This window comes from Pocillopora verrucosa, chromosome 4, assembly GCF_036669915.1.
Source record: "Pocillopora verrucosa isolate sample1 chromosome 4, ASM3666991v2, whole genome shotgun sequence".
Lineage (NCBI taxonomy): Eukaryota > Metazoa > Cnidaria > Anthozoa > Scleractinia > Pocilloporidae > Pocillopora > Pocillopora verrucosa.
In genome coordinates, this window is record NC_089315.1 from 10,921,571 (window position 1) to 10,944,533 (window position 22,963).

The 22,963-nt window shown below is 36.6% G+C and overlaps 1 protein-coding gene across 2 annotated transcripts in view; it reads right to left on the reverse strand.

The window, feature by feature from the left end:
• Window positions 1–2,087: 2,087 nt before the first annotated feature.
• LOC136280582 (uncharacterized) overlaps window positions 2,088–22,963 on the reverse strand; it is a 23,356-nt gene continuing 2,480 nt past the window's right edge. Inside the window, exons 1-16 of one of the 2 annotated variants that reach the window (XM_066166081.1) lie at window positions 19,457–19,758; window positions 17,731–17,776; window positions 17,090–17,170; window positions 16,661–16,705; window positions 15,786–15,917; window positions 15,167–15,249; window positions 13,582–13,650; window positions 12,878–12,932; window positions 12,686–12,712; window positions 11,528–11,554; window positions 10,498–10,527; window positions 9,991–10,017; window positions 9,584–9,610; window positions 7,992–8,018; window positions 7,341–7,463; window positions 2,094–3,405 (exon numbers count right to left, since the gene is read on the reverse strand). In XM_066166081.1, the coding sequence (XP_066022178.1) occupies window positions 2,978–3,405; window positions 7,341–7,463; window positions 7,992–8,018; window positions 9,584–9,610; window positions 9,991–10,017; window positions 10,498–10,527; window positions 11,528–11,554; window positions 12,686–12,712; window positions 12,878–12,932; window positions 13,582–13,650; window positions 15,167–15,249; window positions 15,786–15,917; window positions 16,661–16,705; window positions 17,090–17,170; window positions 17,731–17,776; window positions 19,457–19,648 (1,419 nt within the window). In that variant the 5' untranslated portion in view covers window positions 19,649–19,758 and the 3' untranslated portion in view covers window positions 2,094–2,977. Of the gene's footprint in view, window positions 3,406–7,340; window positions 7,464–7,991; window positions 8,019–9,583; window positions 9,611–9,990; window positions 10,018–10,497; window positions 10,528–11,527; window positions 11,555–12,685; window positions 12,713–12,877; window positions 12,933–13,581; window positions 13,651–15,166; window positions 15,250–15,785; window positions 15,918–16,660; window positions 16,706–17,089; window positions 17,171–17,730; window positions 17,777–19,456; window positions 19,759–22,963 lie in introns of those variants that run through there. The other variant, XM_066166082.1, reaches the window with a different exon arrangement.

Sequence of the window (22,963 nt, forward strand, 5' to 3'; positions counted from 1 at the left end):
AAAAATGAAAATAAGCAATAAAATTTAGAGGCTGCTAAGAAATGATGACTGTTCTAGACTTCTCATTTCGCACATTAAACAAACCGAACAGACCGTAGATTTGAGAGGTAAGCGCTGGTTCAAATATTGTCGTTTTCATAGTGCTCAAAAAGTTGGAAATGCAAACTGTTTTTAACTGAAAATTCTGTGGAGGAGATCGCAAAAGCTAATTCGATTCTTGGGTCGTCAACTGTTGAACAAGCAAGACTTCTTCCTTCCTGTGACGGCCGAGAGAGAGAGAGAGCAGGAATCCAGGAATGAACTGATACTGCTACGCACAAACACAGTTGTAAGTTATATTGTAGACACATTCATGTACGAAAGTGATAATCGCGACAGTTTGCTAAGACAGGTAGAAACGTATCCATCCAATGCTGTACTTGTCCGCTTGCTGAATGTGTCGTTCTGAGAGTAGATCCATATCATGCATGATACTTTATATACGAGAGAATTATTTTAAATGTTGTTTAATTTCTCTTCAACCTCAGACCAAAGTTTTAATGATAATGTATCCCAACTCATGTTCAATACCCTGTGGCTTAATTTTCTCTATTATGTAACTCGGTACTTTACTTCCCACCAGGCTGTTGGATTTTGGATAAAGAGTTGCAAGTTTTGCAATATCCAATTTTCTAGTCCTTTCGATCAAATTATTCTGACTGTCACATCCTCGGGTCATTGATATTTTAATAACACCCACCCTTGCCTAGAGATTAAAGATCTCCCATTTATTTACAGCTTACGCCTTTTTCCAGATCGCCCGTCGTATTACCGTTTTTTCCCCCGTGACTGAGCTGTTACCGGAGTTTAGGCAAAGCTGACAACGTTATATCAGTATACTAGTGTTTACCTAAGCCTGTAGACAAACTTACTTCTTGTTAAGCAGTACTCGTGTTTTTCGAAATAAAATGAAGTTGCTAGATTCTCGACCTTTCTTGACGTTCGATCGTTGTTAAGGTATTCAGTTTGATCACCAGATCAACGATAAACGAAAGAGAGAAACAAAATTTTTGTTGTTGTCGTGTGAGCAAGGGATCTTTGAGACACCAAGGAAAATTGAAATTTATTATGAGGCAACAGACAGGTAGACAACGCTGAATGACATCAATTTCAAACGTTCGCCTTTTCTCTTCTTGGGAAAATACTTCATATACAACATTTACACCCACAAGATGAGGCATATCAATAGTAATGAAGAATATTTTTTATTTAACGTCGTCTCCACCTGCTTTCTTAACTCGCTTTGTGTTTGGTTGGGTGTATTTACGTTATTCATCCGACGGTTGACAGTTTCGAGCAAATCTAAATTTAACTTTAGGTAAGCGCACGTTCCGTAATCATTGTATATTAATCATGCTTAAATGATATAAATTGAACCGTCTGACCCTCCAAACACACAGCCTGACGACTCTCTTAAGCTGGGACTCGCATGAACCGACTGTTTCATCTTTGAACGGACAGAATCAACTCGAAGCCGAATTTAGAGATGCTGCGAAACGTTGGCAAGGTTTTAAACTTATACTTTTTGTAAACTCTTAAAACCCTCTTAAACAGCTAATTTTTTTATATGTTTTATTTTCTTTTCTCAGTTTGGTGGTTTGAAAGTTACTGCTGTCCTGCTTTTTGTGATCGCAGCCTCGCAAGGAAGTAAATTTGGAAGAGCCAATGCCGCAGAAGCAGAATCTAACCTAAAGACGCATACATGGAAGGATGTGGAAGACTACAACCCTGAAATCTTCCAAGAAGAAAACTACGATAAGAGTGACGATGACTTTTTGAATGTAGTCCAAAAAAAAAGGGTATCGTGTTCGAGTGCAGAGAATTGTAAAATGTTAGATAACGCCTGTTACAACACGAATGAAGCGAAAAAAGCTGCATGTTTATCAGGAGGATGTTCCTGTAGACCCTCCAATGGCCGAGACCTGTCAAGATGTGCTCGGTGTGTTTACTGAGGAAATTAAATGGATTCAACTTCGATAAAAGTAAAAAGAACTGGAAAAGAGACAAAACTTTAATAGATGTTAGTTAAGAGCCTTTAAAGTACCTTCCATTAAAGAAATAAAACAGGATACTGAAAGTCTTGATGGGTTATTCTGTATTTTGAAATACAATTTCGGAGCCGTGAAGAAAAAGTTGCGCAAGTAAGAATATTCGTGGGCTATTTTTCCGCTCTTTAACAATGAAACTTTTTCCTCCTACCCAAAATTATAGTTAGTGATGTTGTGCGATGTCGAGGTAAAACTGTAAATTAATATCTCAAAAAATTAGATTTGAGCTCGAGATTTCTATCGCAGTGTAGTTGATGTAGGCGAAGCAAGACAGGCTCGTGTTTTTATAAAATAATGACACAAATATAGGTCACTTCGTTTTACTCATCAGCTACACGAATATATTAAAAAAAGAGAAACACGGTTCGTGTTACAACCAAGGTTATAAAGGGTAAGATAGACAGCTCTGTAAAATTTGACTCGAGCCAATCCCATACGAACTGCTTAAAAAAACTGCCAATGTCAAGCGGTGTCGTGAATAATGTGGAGACTACGGGCTTGTTAACATGGACGCGGGACACCCCAGATAGGATAGGTAACCCGCTTAGTTGGGGTAACCCGCCTAACCAAATAATCTCTTTTATTGTCAGGATCGAATTACATGATAGGTTACATTGATAAATATTTTTAAGCTCTGGAATTTAAATTTAAAAAAACGAACCCTTTGCAACCACCTTTCTGTAAACAAGAGAAATGCGTCTTTCGTTTTCTCCATTCAAAATTCCATAGCTCTAAGGTAACTGACAGCCAACTAGCTAATATTACATCGTGGTGTGCATTTACAGCGAAACCTCTATGCTTGACCTGGTTTCAAACAACCACCTCCCATGATCGACGCACAAGCTTGTCATGAGGGGTTAAGAGCATGAAAAAGATGATTCGATCTTAATTTAGTTTATGACCTTTAAGCATTTCACGAGCTTTTTCTCCCAAGTTTCCTTTTCAATGGACTTAGGATAATCTATGTAACTCCTACTTTGTAATTCCTTAGGAAGTTTGTTTCTGTCGACATTATCAAGTTTTATGACAACTAAACTATCGTCCTTTTTTTCCATAAGTCGGTGGAGGGCGTAGTCCAGTTCGGATCCACAATAACTGCTGTTGAAGAAGTTGGTGGAGACAACAGCCACTGTCTTTTTGCATCTGTATACGCTGTCCACCATGTTCTGCCGAATGGGAATTCCAAGCGTGAAATCCCTGTAGTGTACACAGCACTTTAACCCGTGCTTTTCTTCTAGAGTGGGAAGAAGGGTTTTTACCACCCATTCTGAGTCATAGGAACTGTATATAATGAATGCATCGTATTCAAATTTCAGATCTGAAAATTAAGACAAACATTATATTTAATTGAGAATATAGATTGCGACAGGAAGAATATGAATGGTTGCGAATATTGACAAGTCGCGTATTTAAATTCATAAATTAATAGCAAAACAAAACTAGCAACAAAAAATACTCAAAAGCAAACTTGTAAAAATCCCAATAAAAAGAAACAAAACAAAGAAAAGAAAAACATATGAGTTAAATGATAAATATAACACCTTTCCCGTTGGGTCAAGGATATCCACTAAAAATATATAAAATAAGAAGTTATGTTGGTTAAAATTTAAAATTATCAATATTTATCACATAAACTACGGTCTATACAGGAATATCCGGCCCTGAGAAAAGCCGTAACAACACACGTGAAAAAAAAAACGTATTTTTTTGACGAGTGTCGATACAGCCAATCAGCTGCTTACACGCCACTCGCCTTTGGCGCCACTCGGTCGGTTTGATGAATGAACGGCAAAGCCTTCACGATTCTCAATACAAGGTAGTTTATCGGAACTTTCTCGGATCGTGGAGGCTAAAACACTGAAATATCCGTATCTCTGACAGACAGTAAGGTTCAAACTTTCCTAGAAGGGGAAAAAAACCAATATACAAAAAGAAAAACCGAAAGTTACGTATTCAGTGGCTTTGGTGTTGGCATTTCTCGCGGCTGAGAATGAAAATCGACAACTGGAAGATTTGCCACTGGCTGATTTTGGCCGTTTACCTGAAGACTTCTTCTGTCTTCTGTCGGTTAAGACAAATTCAATAAATGAGAATTTTGTAAATTGAAAATTACGACCATTGTTGTTTTTATAATCGAGATTCAACGCATTTTTCCATCGTAAGAGTTAGCGCTAACGCACTCTTCGATTGTCATTTGGGGATTGTCGATTAATTTATTTTCATTCATTGATGAAGTCGGCTTTTCTTGCAAGTAAAGGGCTTTTGTGTTTACATGATAAACAAAATAATACATGGTTGCTTGTAGATATGGAATTTCTCTTCTAGTGTTCAACTCGAAGAGAAATTCCATATCTACACGCGCCCATGTATTATTCTCTATTTGATAATGGCTATGATGGTAGTGAAAATGATGACCACTGCTAATAATGATAATAATTAACAATGAGTATGAAAGGTAATGTTATCAAGGCCAAAGCCAAATGCTGAGGCAGTTAACACAAACCGAGGCCTTGATCTATCATATGAAAAACGTATACAATAATTGTTTTGGGACACTTATTGCTAAGCACTTGTTATGCCAAAAGCGCGTTCAAGAAAGTGCCCACTGTATGGCAAATCAACTCTATTTAAAATTTGGATTTCAAAGTCCATATGCAGTTGGGTCGGATATATCAGAACCGCGTGTTAACCATACATTAAACCAACGTTTATATAAAGAAACAAGAAACGAAACGATTTTCGCACATCAGACATTTTTGCTTCATACGTCACGTGGTCGGAAATGGGTAAAAATTCGTCGTTGACGAAATAAATTGACTAGAAAGCGTCAAGAATGCTCTATTATTGATGCGTATACAATTATAATTGTTACAATAATCACGCAAACTTGAATGTTTCATTGATACAACTTGAAAATCTTAAGATTTGGCCAAATTGAAGTGTTTTGATTTCTAATATGCTCAAAGATCCTCAGGAAAAGTGGCTTAATAATGCTGCAAGGATCGATTGTACTGTTTGACTATGAGGAAACGCACACCCTTAAGGGCTTGGTTGGTGTAGATGCTCAACAGGGTTTTCTTTTCGTCTCCCAGTTCAACACTTGTTCCATATTAGACAGACAAATCGTTCATTGGATTGGATTGGCTTTAGTAATTTATTGCAGCAAACATATTTTTGAGGAGATTCAGTTCCCGAGATGCTATCATGGCAGACAAGGAGTATGGAAGAGAATCAGATCTAAAAAACTAAAATTGAGGTTGAACATTCGCCCCATCCAGAGCTCAGATGCATAATTTGAAGAGTCCAATGTGATTAAGACACCCTGTGACGATCGCTTGGCAACGTTTATAAAATATTATATTTTGTTTGGTAAGATGTTGAGTCTTCTTTTACCCAAGCAAAATATCTTAGGTGGCTATGTTTCAAATACGATGTGAGCCATAAGGCATATGAATTAGTGAGAACGGTCTTATGTGTGCATTGAACTATAATAAGTACTGATGTACACTTTATACTTATATGGCTACCGGTACATACATAGCAACAGTAGGTAGTTAACTGGATCTACACTTTTTGTTACGAAAAAGAAATGTCGAAATAATGTCTTGTAAATATATTTTACTTTTTAGCTAATTGAAATTGACAATTGCCTTTGCAAAGGTGTAACTGTGACAGACTTCTTCTTAAATCTCCATCACATGATGATACAGCAATACTCAGTTCCCGTCTGTAAAAATAGCACGGTCAGGGTAAAAGGGAAATAGCTTTATAGGAATGGTCTGCATTCAGTTTGTGGCATTTAACTGAGTAAAATTTAACTGACTGAAACGTTTCTGGATCTTATTGGAAGCACTAGATAATCACGAAACCAGTATTTGAGATTGATCGTTAACAAGTCCAATTATTTTATTTTGTCTCTAAGTAAGGTTTCAAATCCACTATTTGACAAAAGGAATCATCATCTTGCCAAGCCTTTTGAAAAGTACTGTTCCCTATATTTAAGGAGCTTAAATGTCTCATAAAGCAAATGAATCTCTCTGTCAGGTCGAATACTTTTCCATCAGGAGACGCACCCTGCAAAGGTTGGTAGGAAATTAATGACAAGACCTGCTTCAAACACAGTAAACTTAAGATCCTTTTTTTTTTTTTTTTGCATTTCAAGAACATACCGAGTTCTTACAGCTTTTTCAGTTTTGTGCTTGACGAAGGAAAAATTCGTTAGATCCCTGGGGTTGAAAAATATTTATGAGGAAACAGTGGGATAGGTTTTTTTCCTTTTAAGAGTTAGGCCAGAGTTTGATATCGTGAAGGAACAATTTAGACGATTACTTGACAGCTATCTACCTCATCTTTTCGCCTCGCCATTGATGCTAACACGCAGTTTTAATTAAGGGGCGACGTTCCTCTGACTTCCTTAGACTTCGATGACAGCGCGTTTTCACCATACTTACCAAGTTCGATGTGCGGCAAACAAACAAATTGCGGATGTTATTTAAAATACACAGGAATACACAAGTAAGTTGCCGTCAATTTCTTCATGACTACGGTCTTTTGATCGGTGAATATGAAAAAATTTTGAAAGGAAGAGAGGGATCTAGTACACAAGATGCTTTAGTGCGCAACACTTGTTCGAAGATCCATTATTTGTAACTATTACTTACCCATTTCAAACTACGTGAAAACATAGGATGACAAAGTGTAGATTCCCACCATGCCTGGATTGTTGTACACTTGACTTCACGTTCAGAAAATTGCGTAACATTGTAATTAAAAATTGCGAAAGTTCTAAGATTTTAAAATAGAATTTTCTATTGAACAATACTGTAAGGATTTATCTACACTTAAAAATAAAATCTACTGGTCCAAGAGTAGTCGAAACATTGCAAACCCTCACTTAGATTTAGCAAGTTCTGTTTTCATTTTCCAGCCACAATTCGTGTCGCATTTGAGAATATCGTCCACTCCAAAACTAATTTCGCTTCCTTTAAGAGTTTTAAAATGTTCATTGTTTCCTGAATCAAGCATTCCTTAGCACAGGAACTTTAAACTTCATTTTGAACTCCAAAAGGCTTATCTCAATCGGAACCATCATTCCTACATTAAAGCGTACCCACTGGTGGTTTATGGACTTGTATATCACGCCATGCAGTGATGAAGTCTAACAATGGTGTGTGTATTATGTGGGTTAAATCCGAGTCAACCTTTCATCAAAATCTGAATACATGCACTTCAACACATATCTAACACACAAACCTGTCAGAGGATTTGGGGATTCGTAGTTTTTACGTCGGCGGTAATACAGAAAGGCTAACGCAACTACAGCCAATACACTCGAGGTAACAAAGACAAATGCAAAGATCATGATTGTCTGGTAATCTAGAGAGACAAAAAAAAATCGGGATGTTTTGATATGCTAGCAATATTGAGCTCCAACACTCGACAGGCCAAAGCATTATACACAGAGGCCTCAGTCATCTGACGTTTACTCCCCAATTAAATGTAGAGTAAACGTTTAAATGAGGCCATATGCATGATGAAAATAACTAAGACTCTGCGTTTATCATGGTTTGTAAAAGAACGCCCTGATATTCTCGGGGACCTTTCAATTCTGGTGTGGGATCCTAGTGACTAGCAGTAATGGAATTTGAATTATCGGAACTGCACTTAAAAACAGCGTCGAACAATGTTTTATTTTTTTAATACATCTATAAAGTAGTAAGGCAAGTATTGAATATTAAAGATGAGGAATTATAAAGAGGGAAAACATTAAATTTTCTAAGTGAATGAGTGTATTATTGCTTGTTTGGAAAGTCAAAATATGTAAAAATGTCTCGCGTGTTCATTTCAAAACTGTTTAACTACAATATAGACTTCTGTAAATATTGTAAATTGTGATCAGCTCACCTTTGGGTGGGGTTGGTGTAGTCAGATCTAGAAGAAAAAACAAAAAAAAAAAAAAATAGGGGAAAATTAATACCGTTTGATTTCCTAACATCAGAATGCAGCTTTCTTTTCACAAAATGAAGAGCTGCTGTGACCTCATTCTTTATTTTAAAGCGGCAGGAATTTTCTTGCACATCCCGTTGTTTCTTGTGCGTCACAATAACAATGACCATGACGATGACAACGAAATGATCAATGATGATGATGATAATGACGATGACGATGATAATAATGATGATAGTGACAAGGTCAATGGTAAGATAATAGTCTCGCTTGGCCTTTTCAAATTGACTAAGACATTTTTTTTAATGCACTAACAAGTTTGTACAATTATCACAGTCTAGCGATTGTTCTTTTGGTACATTTGAAATTTTTGTTGCTAGCTCCGTGGTGTCCTGGATATTTTTTCGTTTCCAATTTGTTTAGCATATTAGATAAATGCCCTATCCTAATGAAAATGCTATCAAAATGATATCAACCCGCCAGAAGTCGGAGACAATACTTTGCTGTAGTCTGACCATGCGAAAAAATAAAAACAAATTAAAATAGCTCGTCATTTCCTAAAGAAATGGACCCAAAACTAAAATAAGTCACAAATTGGAGAAAGAAAGCAGAAATATAGTTGTGCTTCCCAAAAAGGTATCTCCTAGTGGGCGCAGGACACCAAATGATTCGGTATGTATACACCCAGAGATATTGGTGTTTCAAGAAGATCCGTCGGCCCGCTATCACCAGCTTTGTTCTTTTGATCTTACAATCCGAAAATGCCTTGCACATAATAAGTAGAGTTTATCATATCTTCACGCATATTTTAAATTCCGGAGGTATTAATTAAAAGGTCTCGAATTCTGGAGCATTCTGTGCAGCAGCAATTTTTTCCCATCACCACCCAAGGACAGGTATAACCTAATTAGCAGAAACTTTTGTAGTAGTGAAAGACAAACAAAGCCATTTCTGGAGAAAGTCTCAAATGGCCGAAAGAAAACATGGCGACCAGTTACAGTAAGGCGATAGTTGTTTAGAATCAACAACACTATCCAAAGTTCAACGTTTGGGTGTGGGCGTCCTATAAGTAAGTCAATATTCTGTAAAAAAATGCATGGACTAAGGATTTTTGAAGAATTTGTATTCAATTACCGAATTTACCACGGCTTTTCCACACGAAAATATGTGTATGTATATATAAGTTAAAGAATCAAAGAGGATGCATCGACTCTCTGTGACTCTGAGTATTGCGTCTAAGCGCTCGTCAGACAGAACTTTCTATATATATATATATATATATACATATACATATACATATATATATATATATATATATTTGAAGAATTTGTATTCAATTACCGAATTTAATACGGCTTTTCCACACGAATATATGTATATATATATATATATATATATATCGAGAGAAAACATTAAAATTTCTAAATGATTGAGTGCATTGTTTCTTGTTTGAAAAGTCAAAAAATAGAATAATTTCTGTTGTGTTCATCTCAAAACTATATAACTACGGCATAGGCTTCTGTAAATATTGTAAATTGTGATCAGCTCGCCTTTGGGCGGTGGTGTTGTAGTCGAATCTGGTAAAAAACAAAAATAAGTGAAAATTAATACCGTTTGGTTTCCTAACATCAGAATGTGGCTCTCCTTTTTTAAAAAAATGAAGAAATACTGTGACCTTTTCCTTTATTTTTAAGCGGCAGGAGTTTTTTCGCTCATCCCCGTTGTTTACTTTGGGGTCACAGTAACAATGACTACGACATGACGATGACAATGACATGAACAATGATAATGATAATAATGACGATGATGATGATGATGATAATTCATTCTAAGTGAATGAGTGTATTATTGCTTGTTTGGAAAGTCAAAATATGTAAAAATGTCTCGCGTGTTCATTTCAAAACTATTTAACTACAATATAGACTTCTGTAAATATTGTAAATTGTGATCAGCTCACCTTTGGGCGGGGTTGGTGTAGTCAGATCTAGAAGAAAAAACAAAAAAAAAAAAAAATAGGGGAAAATTAATACCGTTTGATTTCCTAACATCAGAATGCAGCTTTCTTTTCACAAAATGAAGAGCTGCTGTGACCTCATTCTTTATTTTAAAGCGGCAGGAATTTTTTTGCACATCCGGTTGTTTCTTGTGCGTCACAATAACAATGACCATGACGATGACAACGAAATGATCAATGATGATGATAATAATGACGATGACGATGACAATAATGATGATAGTGACAAGGTCAGTGGTAAGATAATAGTCTCGCTTGGCCTTTTCAAATTGACTGACATTTTTTTTAATGCACTAACAAGTTTGTACAATTTTCACTGTCTAGCGATTGCTCTTTTGGTACATTTGAAATTTTTGTTGCTAGCTCCGTGGTGTCCTGGATATTTTTGTTAAGCATACTAGATAAATGCCCTATCCTAATCAAAATGCTATCAAAATGATATCAACCCACCAGAAGTCGGAGACAATGCTTTGCTGTAGTCTGACCATGCGAAAAAATAAAAAAACAAATTAAAATAGCTCGTCATTTCCTAAAGAAATGGACCCAAAACTAAAATAAGTCACAAATTGGAGAAAGAAAGCAGAAATATAGTTGTGCTTCCCAAAAAGGTATCTCCTAGTGGGCGCAGGACACCAAATGATTCGGTATGTATACACCCAGAGATATTGGTGTTTCAAGAAGATCCGATGGCCCGCTATCGCCTACTTTGTTCTTTTGATCTTACAATCCGAAAATGCCTTGCACATAATAAGTAGAGTTTATCATATCTTCACGCATATTTTAAATTCCGAAGGTATTAATTAAAAGGTCTCGAATTCTGGAGCATTCTGTGCAGCAGCAACTTTTTCCCATCACCCCCCAAGGACAGATATAACCTAATTAGCAGAAACTTTTGTAGTAGTGAAAGACAAACAAAGCCATTTCTGGAGAAAGTCTCAAATGGCCGAAAGAAAACATGGCGACCAGTTACAGTAAGGCGATAGTTGTTTAGAATCAACAACACTATCCAAAGTTCAACGTTTGGGTGTGGGCGTCCTATAAGTAAGTCAATATGCTGTAAAAAAATGCATGGACTAAGGATTTTTGAAGAATTTGTATTCAATTACCGAATTTACCACGGCTTTTCCACACGAAAATATGTGTATGTATATATAAGTTAAAGAATCAAAGAGGATGCATCGACTCGCTGTGACTCTGAGTATCGCGCCTAAGCGCTCGTCAGACAGAACTTTCTATATATATATTTGAAGAATTCGTATTCAATTACCGAATTTAATACGGCTTTTCCATACGAATATGGATCTAAAACTAGAGAAATATGGATCTAAAACGAGAGAAAACATTAAAATTTCTAAATGATTGAGTACATTGTTTCTTGTTTGAAAAGTCAAAAAATAATATAATTTCTCTTGTGTTCATCTCAAAACTATATAACTACGGCATAGGCTTCTGTAAATATTGTAAATTGTGATCAGCTCACCTTTGGACGGTGGTGTTGTAGTCGAATCTGGTAAAAAACAAAAATAAGTGAAAATTAATACCGTTTGGTTTCCTAACATCAGAATGTGGCTCTCCTTTTTTAAAAAAATGAAGAAATACTGTGACTTTATTTTTTATTTTTAAGCGGCAGGAGTTTTTTCGCTCATCCCCGTTGTTTACCTTGGGGTCACAAAAATAATGATTACGACATAACGATGACAATGACATGAACAATGATGATGATAATAATGACGATGATGATGATGATAATATCGTTGATTGTGGCAAGGTCAGTGGCAAAGATAATTATGATCATCATCTTTACTTCATGACAATAATTTGGTGGAAGTTTCATGTTAGAAGAAAGAGCATGTTACATGCTGCAAGAATGTTTGACAATAAACACTGTATAATATGAGCTGTATATGAAAAGTGGACTAAACCTCACTTGAAAACAAACATAGTGAGAGGACAAGGACTTCAATATTTCCTAACATCATAAAATGAAGAAATGCTGTGACCTCATCCTTTATTTTTAAGCGGCAGGCGTTTTTTAGAAAGAGGGAGAACAAAAAGTGCGCATGATGTTCTCAATATGGTGGTTGTCGAAATCAAATTTATGGCGATAATGAGGAAAACCTTTGAAGGTTAGGCTACTTCAAGTTATTACATCTTCAGACATACTTTCAGATTGCGGAGATATAAATTAAAGGTCTCGAATTCTGGAGCATTATGTGCAGCAGTATTTTTTCCCAAATTTACCCAAGGACAGGTATAACCTATTTAACAGAAACTTCAGTACTCGTGACAGAGAAACAAAAGCATTTCTGGAGAGGGTTTCAAATGGCCGAAAGAAAACATGGCAACCAGTTACGGTAAGGCCACAGTTGATTAGAACTAAAAACACTATCCAAAGTCCAACGTTTGGGTATGGGTGCACTATTAATAAGTCAATATTCTGTATAAAATATGCATTGACTAAGGATTTTTGAAAAATTTATATACAATTACCTTATTTACTACGGCTTTTCCACAAGAACATTTCAGCAAATGTTTCGTATCCGCTTTTTACAAAAAGATATCGATTTAAAAACTTTGTCAAATATACAGTGTAGTCATGATATGAAGCTATTTTCAGATATACTTCCTCAGTACCAACCTTGGCAGTCATTTGGAACTTTGCACCCTACAAAAAAGGAAAATCATATGAGAGTGACAAGCGATCTTCTGCTGCTATGACAAACCTTCTTAATTCATGAAATAAATTAAAAAAAAAACAACTAGAAATGTACAAAAATTTTGGACTACTTAGCATGAATGAAGATATCAATTTAAAAAAAAAATTACTTACTCGAAAAATTATCAAAATGTTTAGCCAGGTCGTTCGAATGTGGGTAGGAGGCGACCTAAAGATGAATGAAGATATTATAGGCGATCAACGCAAGATATGTTCATGGGTCCATCGTACTCAGCGGATCAGGTAATATATACCACACATTGACACTCCTCAAGTTAAGTAGGATTTGAATTTTGTGTTGACCGATAGACAGGAGAACCTTTTTCAGTTTTGAGAGCTTTTTCGTCATCTTCCTGACTTGATTACCGGTCGTTTCGTACCCACTGTCGTTTCCCACAACATAATTTTTTTTGTATCTTTAATACTCGCTCGACTTATTAACTTGTCGTCTGCAATAATTAACTTTTTTTGCTGCCGGATCGTGCTTTAAGTTTTTTTGTAAACTGAATATATTTTTTCCCAAATAAGTTCAAGCGATAAGTTCAACTACGTCTCCTTACCCCTCCACTACAATTTTCGAACAGGAAATAGCTAAAACCCTTTTTAGACAACAAATTGGTGGTTTTCACTAAGCTAGTTCAGTTTAAAGTTATCTTGACACACATTTCCCTGAGAAGTATTGAGGAGAATCTGAGTTCTATGAAGACAACACGCAACGCATTAATTTATTTTCTGTTTTAAAATCACCTTTAGGAGGTGAAGGTTCAAGAGCCGACTCTTCCTTGCGATAAAGGTAATGCTTACCAGCTGACACTTACCAATACGTAAACCTCCGAATTATTCATTATGCCATGTGAAGAGTCGGTAATTGTATATGTTGTGACTTTCTGAAAAAACGTGTACACGCATTTGAGTGATGAACAAGTACAATAAATTCGTTATGAGGTGAGGAGAAAGATGGGAGGCGTTCGGGTAAGGGTAGCTCTGGAGAGGACTTTGCCCGGTGACAGTGACTGCAATTGGTCTATAGATTACGTAGATCTTGCAATCTTTTCAAACTCTAATACGAGCCTTTAGAGAAGTAGTCGAGTTTAGCAAACGGGAAAAATGAAAGATGAAGAATTGATTCAGATATAAGTGGACACTGTTATCTCATGAAAGTTTTTTTCTACAATTCTATCGAAAGCAAGGTCTTTCTTTAGTATCTAAAAGCGAGAAATTAAGATACTTAGTTACTGCTTATGACAAACAACTTTTTGTTTGACCCTGAGAATCATTTCCGCTCGAGTCAAACTTTATCGCAACACCGACAACAAATTTGGATGAAAGAATGGAAAACGCAATTGAGTAGTGTCTGGCTGACCTTAAAAACTTTTCGTGTTTTGAACTTTCCTTTTTTCTTTGATTTTTTTCTGCATTTTCCACAATAACTATTGTCAATAATGGAAATTACTAATGTCAAAAATGTTCAAAACTTTGCTGTGAAAACAAGTTCACATTAAAAAGAAAGATGTTTTTAGTCTTTTGAGAAAGAAAAAAATCGAAGCCCCCATGAGGAATCGAACCTCAGACTTTCGGAATCTGCGCTCCGATGCTCTACCATTGAGCCACAGAGACCACGGTGAACGAGATCTATAACGAAGTTCATATGACACGCGTCCTGCATACTGCTAGGATCATCAATGTCGATAGCGTAATGTTTGCAGATTAAAAAATAAGAGAGATGGTAAGTTTTGAGCTCGGTAAAGAAACAAAGATAGATGTTTTTCGTCTTGTCACGAGCGTGGGACAAAGAAAAAAGTCCCAATGAGGAATCGAACCTCAGACCTTCGGATTCCGTGCTCCGATACTCTACCACTGAGCCAAAATTTTTCTTTGTCCCACGCTCGTAGCAAGACGAAAAACATCTTTCTTTATTTCTTTACCGAGCTTAAAACTTACCATCCCTCCTATATTTCCATCTACAAACATTACGCTATCGACATTGCTGATCCTAGCAGTATGCAGGTCGCGTGTCATATGAACTTCGTTATAGACCTCGCTCACCGTGGAGTCTCTGTGGTGAAATTTACGTTAGTTTAGATAATTTTTGAGTCAAATTGTATAATCAGAATGAGTATAGACAATTAGCCTGCAGAGCAGGCGTAATTTGGCTGAGCGAGTGCTCAGCATTTTCCTAACGAAAATTATGACCGCCATCTTTGATTTTAGTGGCAACGGAAGGCTGGGAAGAGAAAGAAATATGTACCAAGGGGGCGGTCGTCGGTCAAAAATAAGGAGAGGGGTAGGGGTGGGGAGGGTGGGAAGATTACACTGACGATTTAGGCAGAATTGCTAGATGACATTTTTTTTCAGACAGGTTTGTGGAAATAATCTATATGACTGTTATAAGCTACACCTCACCTTATCAAGTTCCGTACATTCGACGTGATTATTAGCCATATATACGGATATTATTTTGTACTTGGTCCAAGTAACACCATCATCTATCAAAAAAAAGTGTAAAATCGTAAGGAAAACTAGTGGTCATTCACCATGATGAAGAATGGTGATGAAGAATGGTGATGACGAAGTTTCGTAAAATTATATATTCAATGTAATAACCGCTGATTCCGATCTGCTATTCCTCGTTCTTTTCAGAGGACATGAGGCGTTTATGATTTACCGAAAACTTTTCGAAAAATCCGAAATCTCTTGTAAATAGTACATTCGAAATTGTTTCACGTCACTTTATGGAGCATGATGTTCCGATTTTCAATCTTCTGGTCCCGCCGATAACACAAACCACAACGAAACAAAATGCTTTAAAAAAATGCCCCCCCCCTCCCCAAGGGATTCATCATGTAAACGAAACAAGAAAGTGGGATTCAAATAGAGCACCCCAGTTCCCTTCAGCTTAAAGGAAGGGGGTAGGGCAATGGGTTAGATCCAGTAGATAAAATTTATAATTACTTCAATTGTTTTTCACCCACAAAAAATACATAAGAGCTAATAAGCTATGGAATTTTCAAGGTTTACATACTTTGCAGAGGTTTCCATGATATTTTTCCTTGGAATCTTTTCGTGCCATTTAGTTGTTGGAACATTATCTTTATACCGGAAGCAAACGTAGCAGGAGAACTACTATTCGCACTGCCATTGTAACAGTCATCGCCTTCAGAAAACGTAACGAATGGTACAAAAAAACAAAAAACCAAAAAAAAGAAACTAAAACAAATGAAATAGATAACTGAATTATTTGTTAAATTCCTAAATTACCCAAAGGACTAATAGGATGAAGATAACAAAAGAGGATTACCCGATTAAAGAGACTGTGCACATGAAAAAGAATCTTGAGTCAGACTGGGTGATTGAAGAACCAAGGAATGAAATAGGAACTCATTGTCTCGCGATGCTTGACTATGCTGAGATTAACGGCAAAGAAATTGACGCTCACGTGTTGAGAACTCTCGTTCGCGGAATAAGTTGCGCCAGAGAAGCAGTAAAAGACTGATCTGGAAAACTTTGACAAAAGATCTACGAAGGAACGGCAGAAAAAGGCAGCTCATAGTTCTAGAATTAGCACCATCATAATAACCAAAAGGGAGCAAGTCACTCAGTCTCCGTCGATTTGCAGAAACCAGGTCGTTTTTAGGAGTGGTTATTCGCGGAATTTAATTACAGGCTGAATTCTCTTCAATTCTTTTCTCACTGATAGTCATAATTGTGGGGAAGCCTTATGTCTGTTATCATCATTTTGTTACATGAGTCGAATGAGATCACTGAGTTTTGAAGAAGACTGAAAACATGATATGTAACAGAGCCTCCATGCAGTGTAGAGGCAATACAGATATTTCCCCTCTAAAATGGAATTGGACTATAATCTTAATTCATTACAAAATTAGAATTTCACCCTACCATGTTTTATTACAGAATTCTGACTGGCTGTGTGGCTTGAGGCATCTGTATATGGAATTAATCACCGAAAGAAGAGTTAAGCATTATTCAGTCCCCTGCCAAAGTGGGGGAAGATAGGACTGGAACGATGAGGAACGCATGAGTTAGGTCCTCAGGCAATCTTTATTCCACTTCCCTAAAGCTTTTATTCTTAACATATTTTTAAGCGATAACTACCTTACTTCAAAGGCATAGAAGAAGATTTTTATTATGAAAATTTATCAGTTAACAACCGTAGTTTTCTTTCCAAATACTAATCAGGAAATGAGAAGGGTATGGTAATTAGTTAGCACCAACGCACCATTAAGTTGCTTATATTTATTTCAAACTACCAATGATGTTGTTTCTCCCGCACGCGATCTAGTGATGTGATCATAAGTAATGACTAACCGCGTCTGGTTCTCTTGAAGGGTGCCGTCTTCTCTTTATTAGTCAAAGCTTTCTGATCATTCGAAATAGCGCTTAGTTCCCCTATGAACAAAGGAGAAGAAAAAAACTCATAAAAGGAGTGAATTTTCACAATATCCTGCGTACTAAATGGGTAGCCAAATGAACCCCTAATTCAGGTTTGCCATAGAATTACGCGATTCCAAAAGTTGGAGGCCTTCAGGGTCTAGCAAATGAAATATGAAGTCTAGCAAAATGAACTTTTTGCAGCACTGATTTCGTTGGAAATATATTTTTCTCACAAGCAGTTGGTTTTAAACAGCAATTCTATAAAGTGAAAATTGTGGCTCAAAAATATTCAGCGTATAATATTTAATGATCACATCACATCCTGCCAATTTAGTTTCACGTAGGAAATTAGCCAATTGTATGGAAGGAACACGCCACAACGCCCTCTAGTCATGTTTATATTTTTCACTAAGTTTTCAAGTGGCTGTAAAATTTCAGTATCTCTGTCTTTTTAAGATAAACCCAAAAATTAATGTTGTTACTATAGAAATTTCTGTCGAGAAATTTACTGAGGGATAATCCTTTCCGCTTTGACCTGTCTGGTCAAAAACAGGGTTCTGATTTTAAAAGCTTACCTTTCTCAGAAAGACACCTTTCGAAACAAGCTTCAAAACTAGACATCTGCAAGAAAAAAATAAATCGACCGTTTTGAAACATATCTGTCTACATACACGATCAATGATTTGAACCCGTAGATTGTATAGTCTGATCGTGCGGGTGAGTGAGTCCTGATATCGGCTTCTGTCTATAATTGCGACTGACGTATCCGGACAGTCTAAGTGGAAATTATAAAATTAAAATTTTAGTTAAGGATCTAGAAAATGTGCAATTTGCGTCAAGGTTTGAAAATCAAGCGCACGTTCGCAGACGGAACGTTCCTTTTTTTGGAGGGGGGGGGGAAACTTGTGTTTTTTACTTGTTAGTTTTTAACATTTTTTTTTCTGGTTGCATTTCGTTTTCTTGTGTTGTATTTGTGTGCTCATGCATGTTAATTTTTCTCATTTAACGGACCAAAGAAGATCACACATATCGGTTTACTCTGTACAGACTTCTGGCGACATTAGTGGATCGTTTATTTATGACTGTTACTTCTTCTAATAAAGAAGGGAGCCTGAACATGAAAAGCAACGTGATTCCACCAAAACCGAAATATCCTCAAGGCGTAATATCCAAGAAAAAGTGATGAGGAAGGTAGGGACAGAAAAAGAAATAAACAAAACAAAACCACAAAAACAATGATAATAATAACAGAAAAAAAAAGGGAAGAAGATAATTACTTTGATGACTACAGCGCTATCGAACAATTATTAATTCATGTATTTTCTGACGTTTTCTTTGTTCTTCGGTGTTATTAGCAACCATTACTTAAACAGCCGAGATAAGCTTTCTTTAATCAAGGATGACAGCCATGGCGACATACACGTGTTGCGGGCTTGTTGCTTCGCGAATTGATCGAACTGATTGGGGAGCTGCTACTAATCCAGTCATCAAGCTCACCGTATCGGATAAGATAGCGCATTGACGATAGAAATTTACCAAAGTTCATGGCTTTAAATAGCCTTAAGCAGCTTAAGATTAATTCTTGTTCGTCAGTTCTTGGCATTCAAGCACAATAGAGTAAACATGTTTGGCTGCGCTATTGAGTCGCCAGGGCTTGTTTTGTTCCTTCAAGAACCCACGGCTGTGTGAAAGAGTCCATTGTTTACGGTCATGGACTCTTCTGTTTACAGACAATTTCGAACATGTGAACATTTGTTATCAATTGATATCGGTGACTGGAGAAAAGTACTCGGTGAACAGCTCTAAGGGCTATGATTAATTGATAATTTGCTACGAAAAGCTAGAATACGATATATCGATCGCCTCACAACTAAAGAAATTTTCAGTAAGTAATTCTATCAATGTTTTCAAATGAAAATGCGAGCAAGCCCGTGCAGAACATAACGACCTTGAAACATAACAACCTTGTTGTCGCTCTTGCGAGCGGTTGGAAATGCCAAATATTATACAATATTCATCTTGACAATTGAGATGTAATTTTCGATACGCATAAATTAATGACCAGAATCTCGACAAAATTCTACGCGTTAATTACCCTAACGTGGATTGTGAAAAGAGGCTGCGCAAACAAATTAGGACTGCTACTAGAATTTCTTAGGACAATAACACAACAACTTCAGAGAGGTCCCGCTTTTTAAAATTTAAGCAAAAAATTATTTACACATGCAGTCGAGCTGAATTGTTAAACTGCGAAGGTTCTACATGCACATCGCTGCAGGTGTACAAAACAATGCTTTGTACCTCTTTACTCGATATTCCCTTGTCATCCGCATGAAGGCCAATGTCACATCTCCTGAAGCAGAGCTCCTTGTGTTCCGGTAACTTCGACTCAGTAGGAATTCCAAGAGTGCCTCGACATTGTATGTGCACGAAAAAAACATAGCCCCAGAAGAAGACGATGAAAGGAATACTGTTAAGGAAGGATTTGCTCATTTTTTACCTCGGCGCTTCCTTTGAATTCAAGGTTACGGTGCCTACGACTCCGTAAATTCGCTGAAAAAGTTTCCAAATTCTAATGCCGTCTTGCGCACGTGATGGCCTGCTTGTTATGTACCAAATGAAGCAGGACAGGGTATTTAAGGTCACGTCATGCACCCACTCACCCATGGAGACATCGAATGAATAATACTTCATATATCATGACGTCATGGGGTGAAAATCTACCCACAAGCTTCGCTTTCATTAAAATTTTCATAATATTTGACGTTCTTGAGTTCTTGTGAGTATTTTTTTGCTTCCGTTGTCCTGGGAACACTTTCTAATTGAAACTCACCAGTCCACAAAGTAAAGCACCGGGGTGAAACTGGTATTTTATCGCAAACAAGGCCTTTCTTAAGTATCTAATATAAAAAGGATGTTTTCTTGTTGTTTTCGTGTGAGTATTCTGTTGCTTCCTGTGTCCAGGGAACACTTTCCAGTTGAAACTCACCATTCCACAAAGTTGAGCAATGAGGTGAAACTTGTATTCCGACGTAAATATGCCTTAGGCCTATTGAAAACGTGGCAAGATAGAATTTTGCTGATAAGATAAAAATAAATACATAACTAAAAATAGAAAGCGAAGAAGTATGAAGAAGACGAATAAAACCTTGACATGGTTTACAAACGACGACCGTGTAGGCGTCATTAATAAAACATCTTTCGACGAAAAATCAAAACAAAATGTGAAGAGTTCCTTTGGCAGACGGGAAGTTCTTTGCTTGACGCATTTTAAAGAGATGATTGCAGAAAATAAAGGCCTAAATGATGATAGTTTATTTGGTGGCAGAGCTATTATATCTTGAATTGTCTTTAGGACCGCCTAAATTACCAAGCATTTATCCAAATTCTTTTCCTTCAGATGAAAGAGATCTTGAAATAACCGACTGTTTAAATATACAAATATCAGAAATATTCGGGTTAAGTCAGACTAACAGGGATTAGTGAGTATAACTCGCAAATCGCGACCGTATCTTTAAATGGTATCGAATCTAAGGTAACCTGATGTATATATATTCGTTTAGTTTGATGATATGTTAGGGTTATTGCGATTAAATCTTTTGAAAATGTGGCAGATCATAATTTAATAAAAGATTTATTTTGAAGAAGTTTACACTTCTCTCGTTAGAAATTCTCGCAGAACATATTTTACAGCGAGATTATGCGTAACTGGATTTTATTACAGTTTGTTCCTTTAGGCTGTGTAGTTCTTCTCGAAAGATACCTTCACCGGTATCGGGAAAAGATGCAATGTGAAAACGATATGAAGATCTGTGGTGAACTTGAGATCGTTTTCAAGCTTTACTGAATAGTTTAAGTGGAACTAAGATTGGCACTTTAATATTTTTGATGATAAAATATCTGCCATATCGGTCATATTATATTTCCATATGAATTAATCACCCAACTGCAAGTAGGTACGCCAGTTTCACCAATCAGCTTTTCTATGAAGAACAAATTGACGAGCACAACCTGAACAAAGAAGTTTTGTTACTTGTTCGTCAACGAGACGACAATTATCAAGCGAGATAACATATGTCTCTGAAATGGAACTGAGTTAATTTTTTTTTTATGAATAATTAGAAGAGAAATTTGTCTTGATATGACATGATTGGTTGAAACGATGAGCTTATATCAGAGTACTAATAAGTAGGAAGTTGTGCAATGGTGCTTAATTTTAGACTTGCTTTTCGACCATCTCATGAATTAAAGAATTTTGCCTTCATGAACCCTCTTTATGGCTCAGACAAAGACGACGGAAATAACCATTGTCACCGAGACAATATTGTTTAGGTTGTAAGGTATATGGAAAAGTGATAACGATATAGTGAAAGACAAGCTGTCGAACCGGGCATGGGTTACTTTTAAAGGAAAGGTGATGACAGGTAACGACAGGAAACGCTACTGCTAATTTAGGATGCCAAATAAACACTGATGTTCAGATAAAACTCACACAAATAGTAACACCGTTTCGTGCAAATCGATTCATGCACACACATCTTAGAGAGGCGAAAAAGGGAAGTGAGTAACATCATCCATTTTTTAATTCGCTCTAAACGGGCACCGTCTCTTACTCAACTTGCCGATCACAACGGCAAAGTTTATTGTTTCTCTCGTACGTTTTTAAAAAGATTTGTTAGAATTAGACAGCAAATTATGGCAAGGATGAACTTCGAATCGATTAGAGTGGAAATGAGGCGGTCATAACAAAGGATGACGTGAGCAAGTTTTTTTTTCTTTTCAGCTGTTCTTGATCAATTTTAGTCCTTTTTCAGGTTTCAGCTGTATCTTAACAAGGCATTTTAATAGCCCTAATCCGATATGCTTTTGGTGAGTCGCGTGGATCGCACGAAGAGTGCGGGGGTGAGTAACGCTTTTTGTGAGCAAACCGATAAAAGTAGATGATGGCCTCCGATCTTACTTGTCTTCCAAATGTCCCATGGACTCACTATTAACCGTCTTCAGTTAAACGGCCAAAAACAATTAGCTGTTAGGATAAAAGAAAAAAAAATTGAACCGCAAAATTTTTCTGGTTACCTCAATGGAAAGATATTATCTATTAGCCGTAAAATTGCCAAAATTTTAACTGGTAGCCTTAAAAGCACCCCATTAAGGACTCTAGTAAAGCTCTTTGGATTTAGCTCTTCTCGATTAGATGCCCAAAATATTAGCATTTTCTTGTCTTAATTGCCGATAGTAACGTTCCTTTTGGATTGGAGTTCTTGTCTTGGGCCAAACTCACACCTGAGTACAAATGAATTAATCCATGCGTATATCGAGTAATCGATGCACGCGTGGAGTTTGTGAGCACAGGAGAAGTGTAAGAGTTGCTCGAGGCGCAGCCCCGAGCAATTCTGCATCTTCTCGTTATACACGCAGCTAAAGCATGAACCAATTCTTTTATGACATACCATGCAAACTCAAGTTGTGCTGGAAAAAAAAATTATAAAAACTGTGTCGGGTCTACCATGTAATCGTGTTATGCCCGAAAACTACTAATAAATGACAAGGCAAAAACGACCATGAAATATTTCGTGATTAAATCTTTGCTACAATTAAAGAATTTTAAATTTTCTCCTCAGAAGCCGAAAAACGAACGAATTTCTTGCATGTACGAAACCATGTATTAAATTCAACAAGCTTGAATCGTTGTTTACTAGAATTAACTGCCAGAAAATTGCGTTGCTTTCTAAAATCTGAGATTGTATGGTTTCAAATTAAAATCTTCTATTATACAATATACTTTAAGGAAATATCAACACTTAAAAT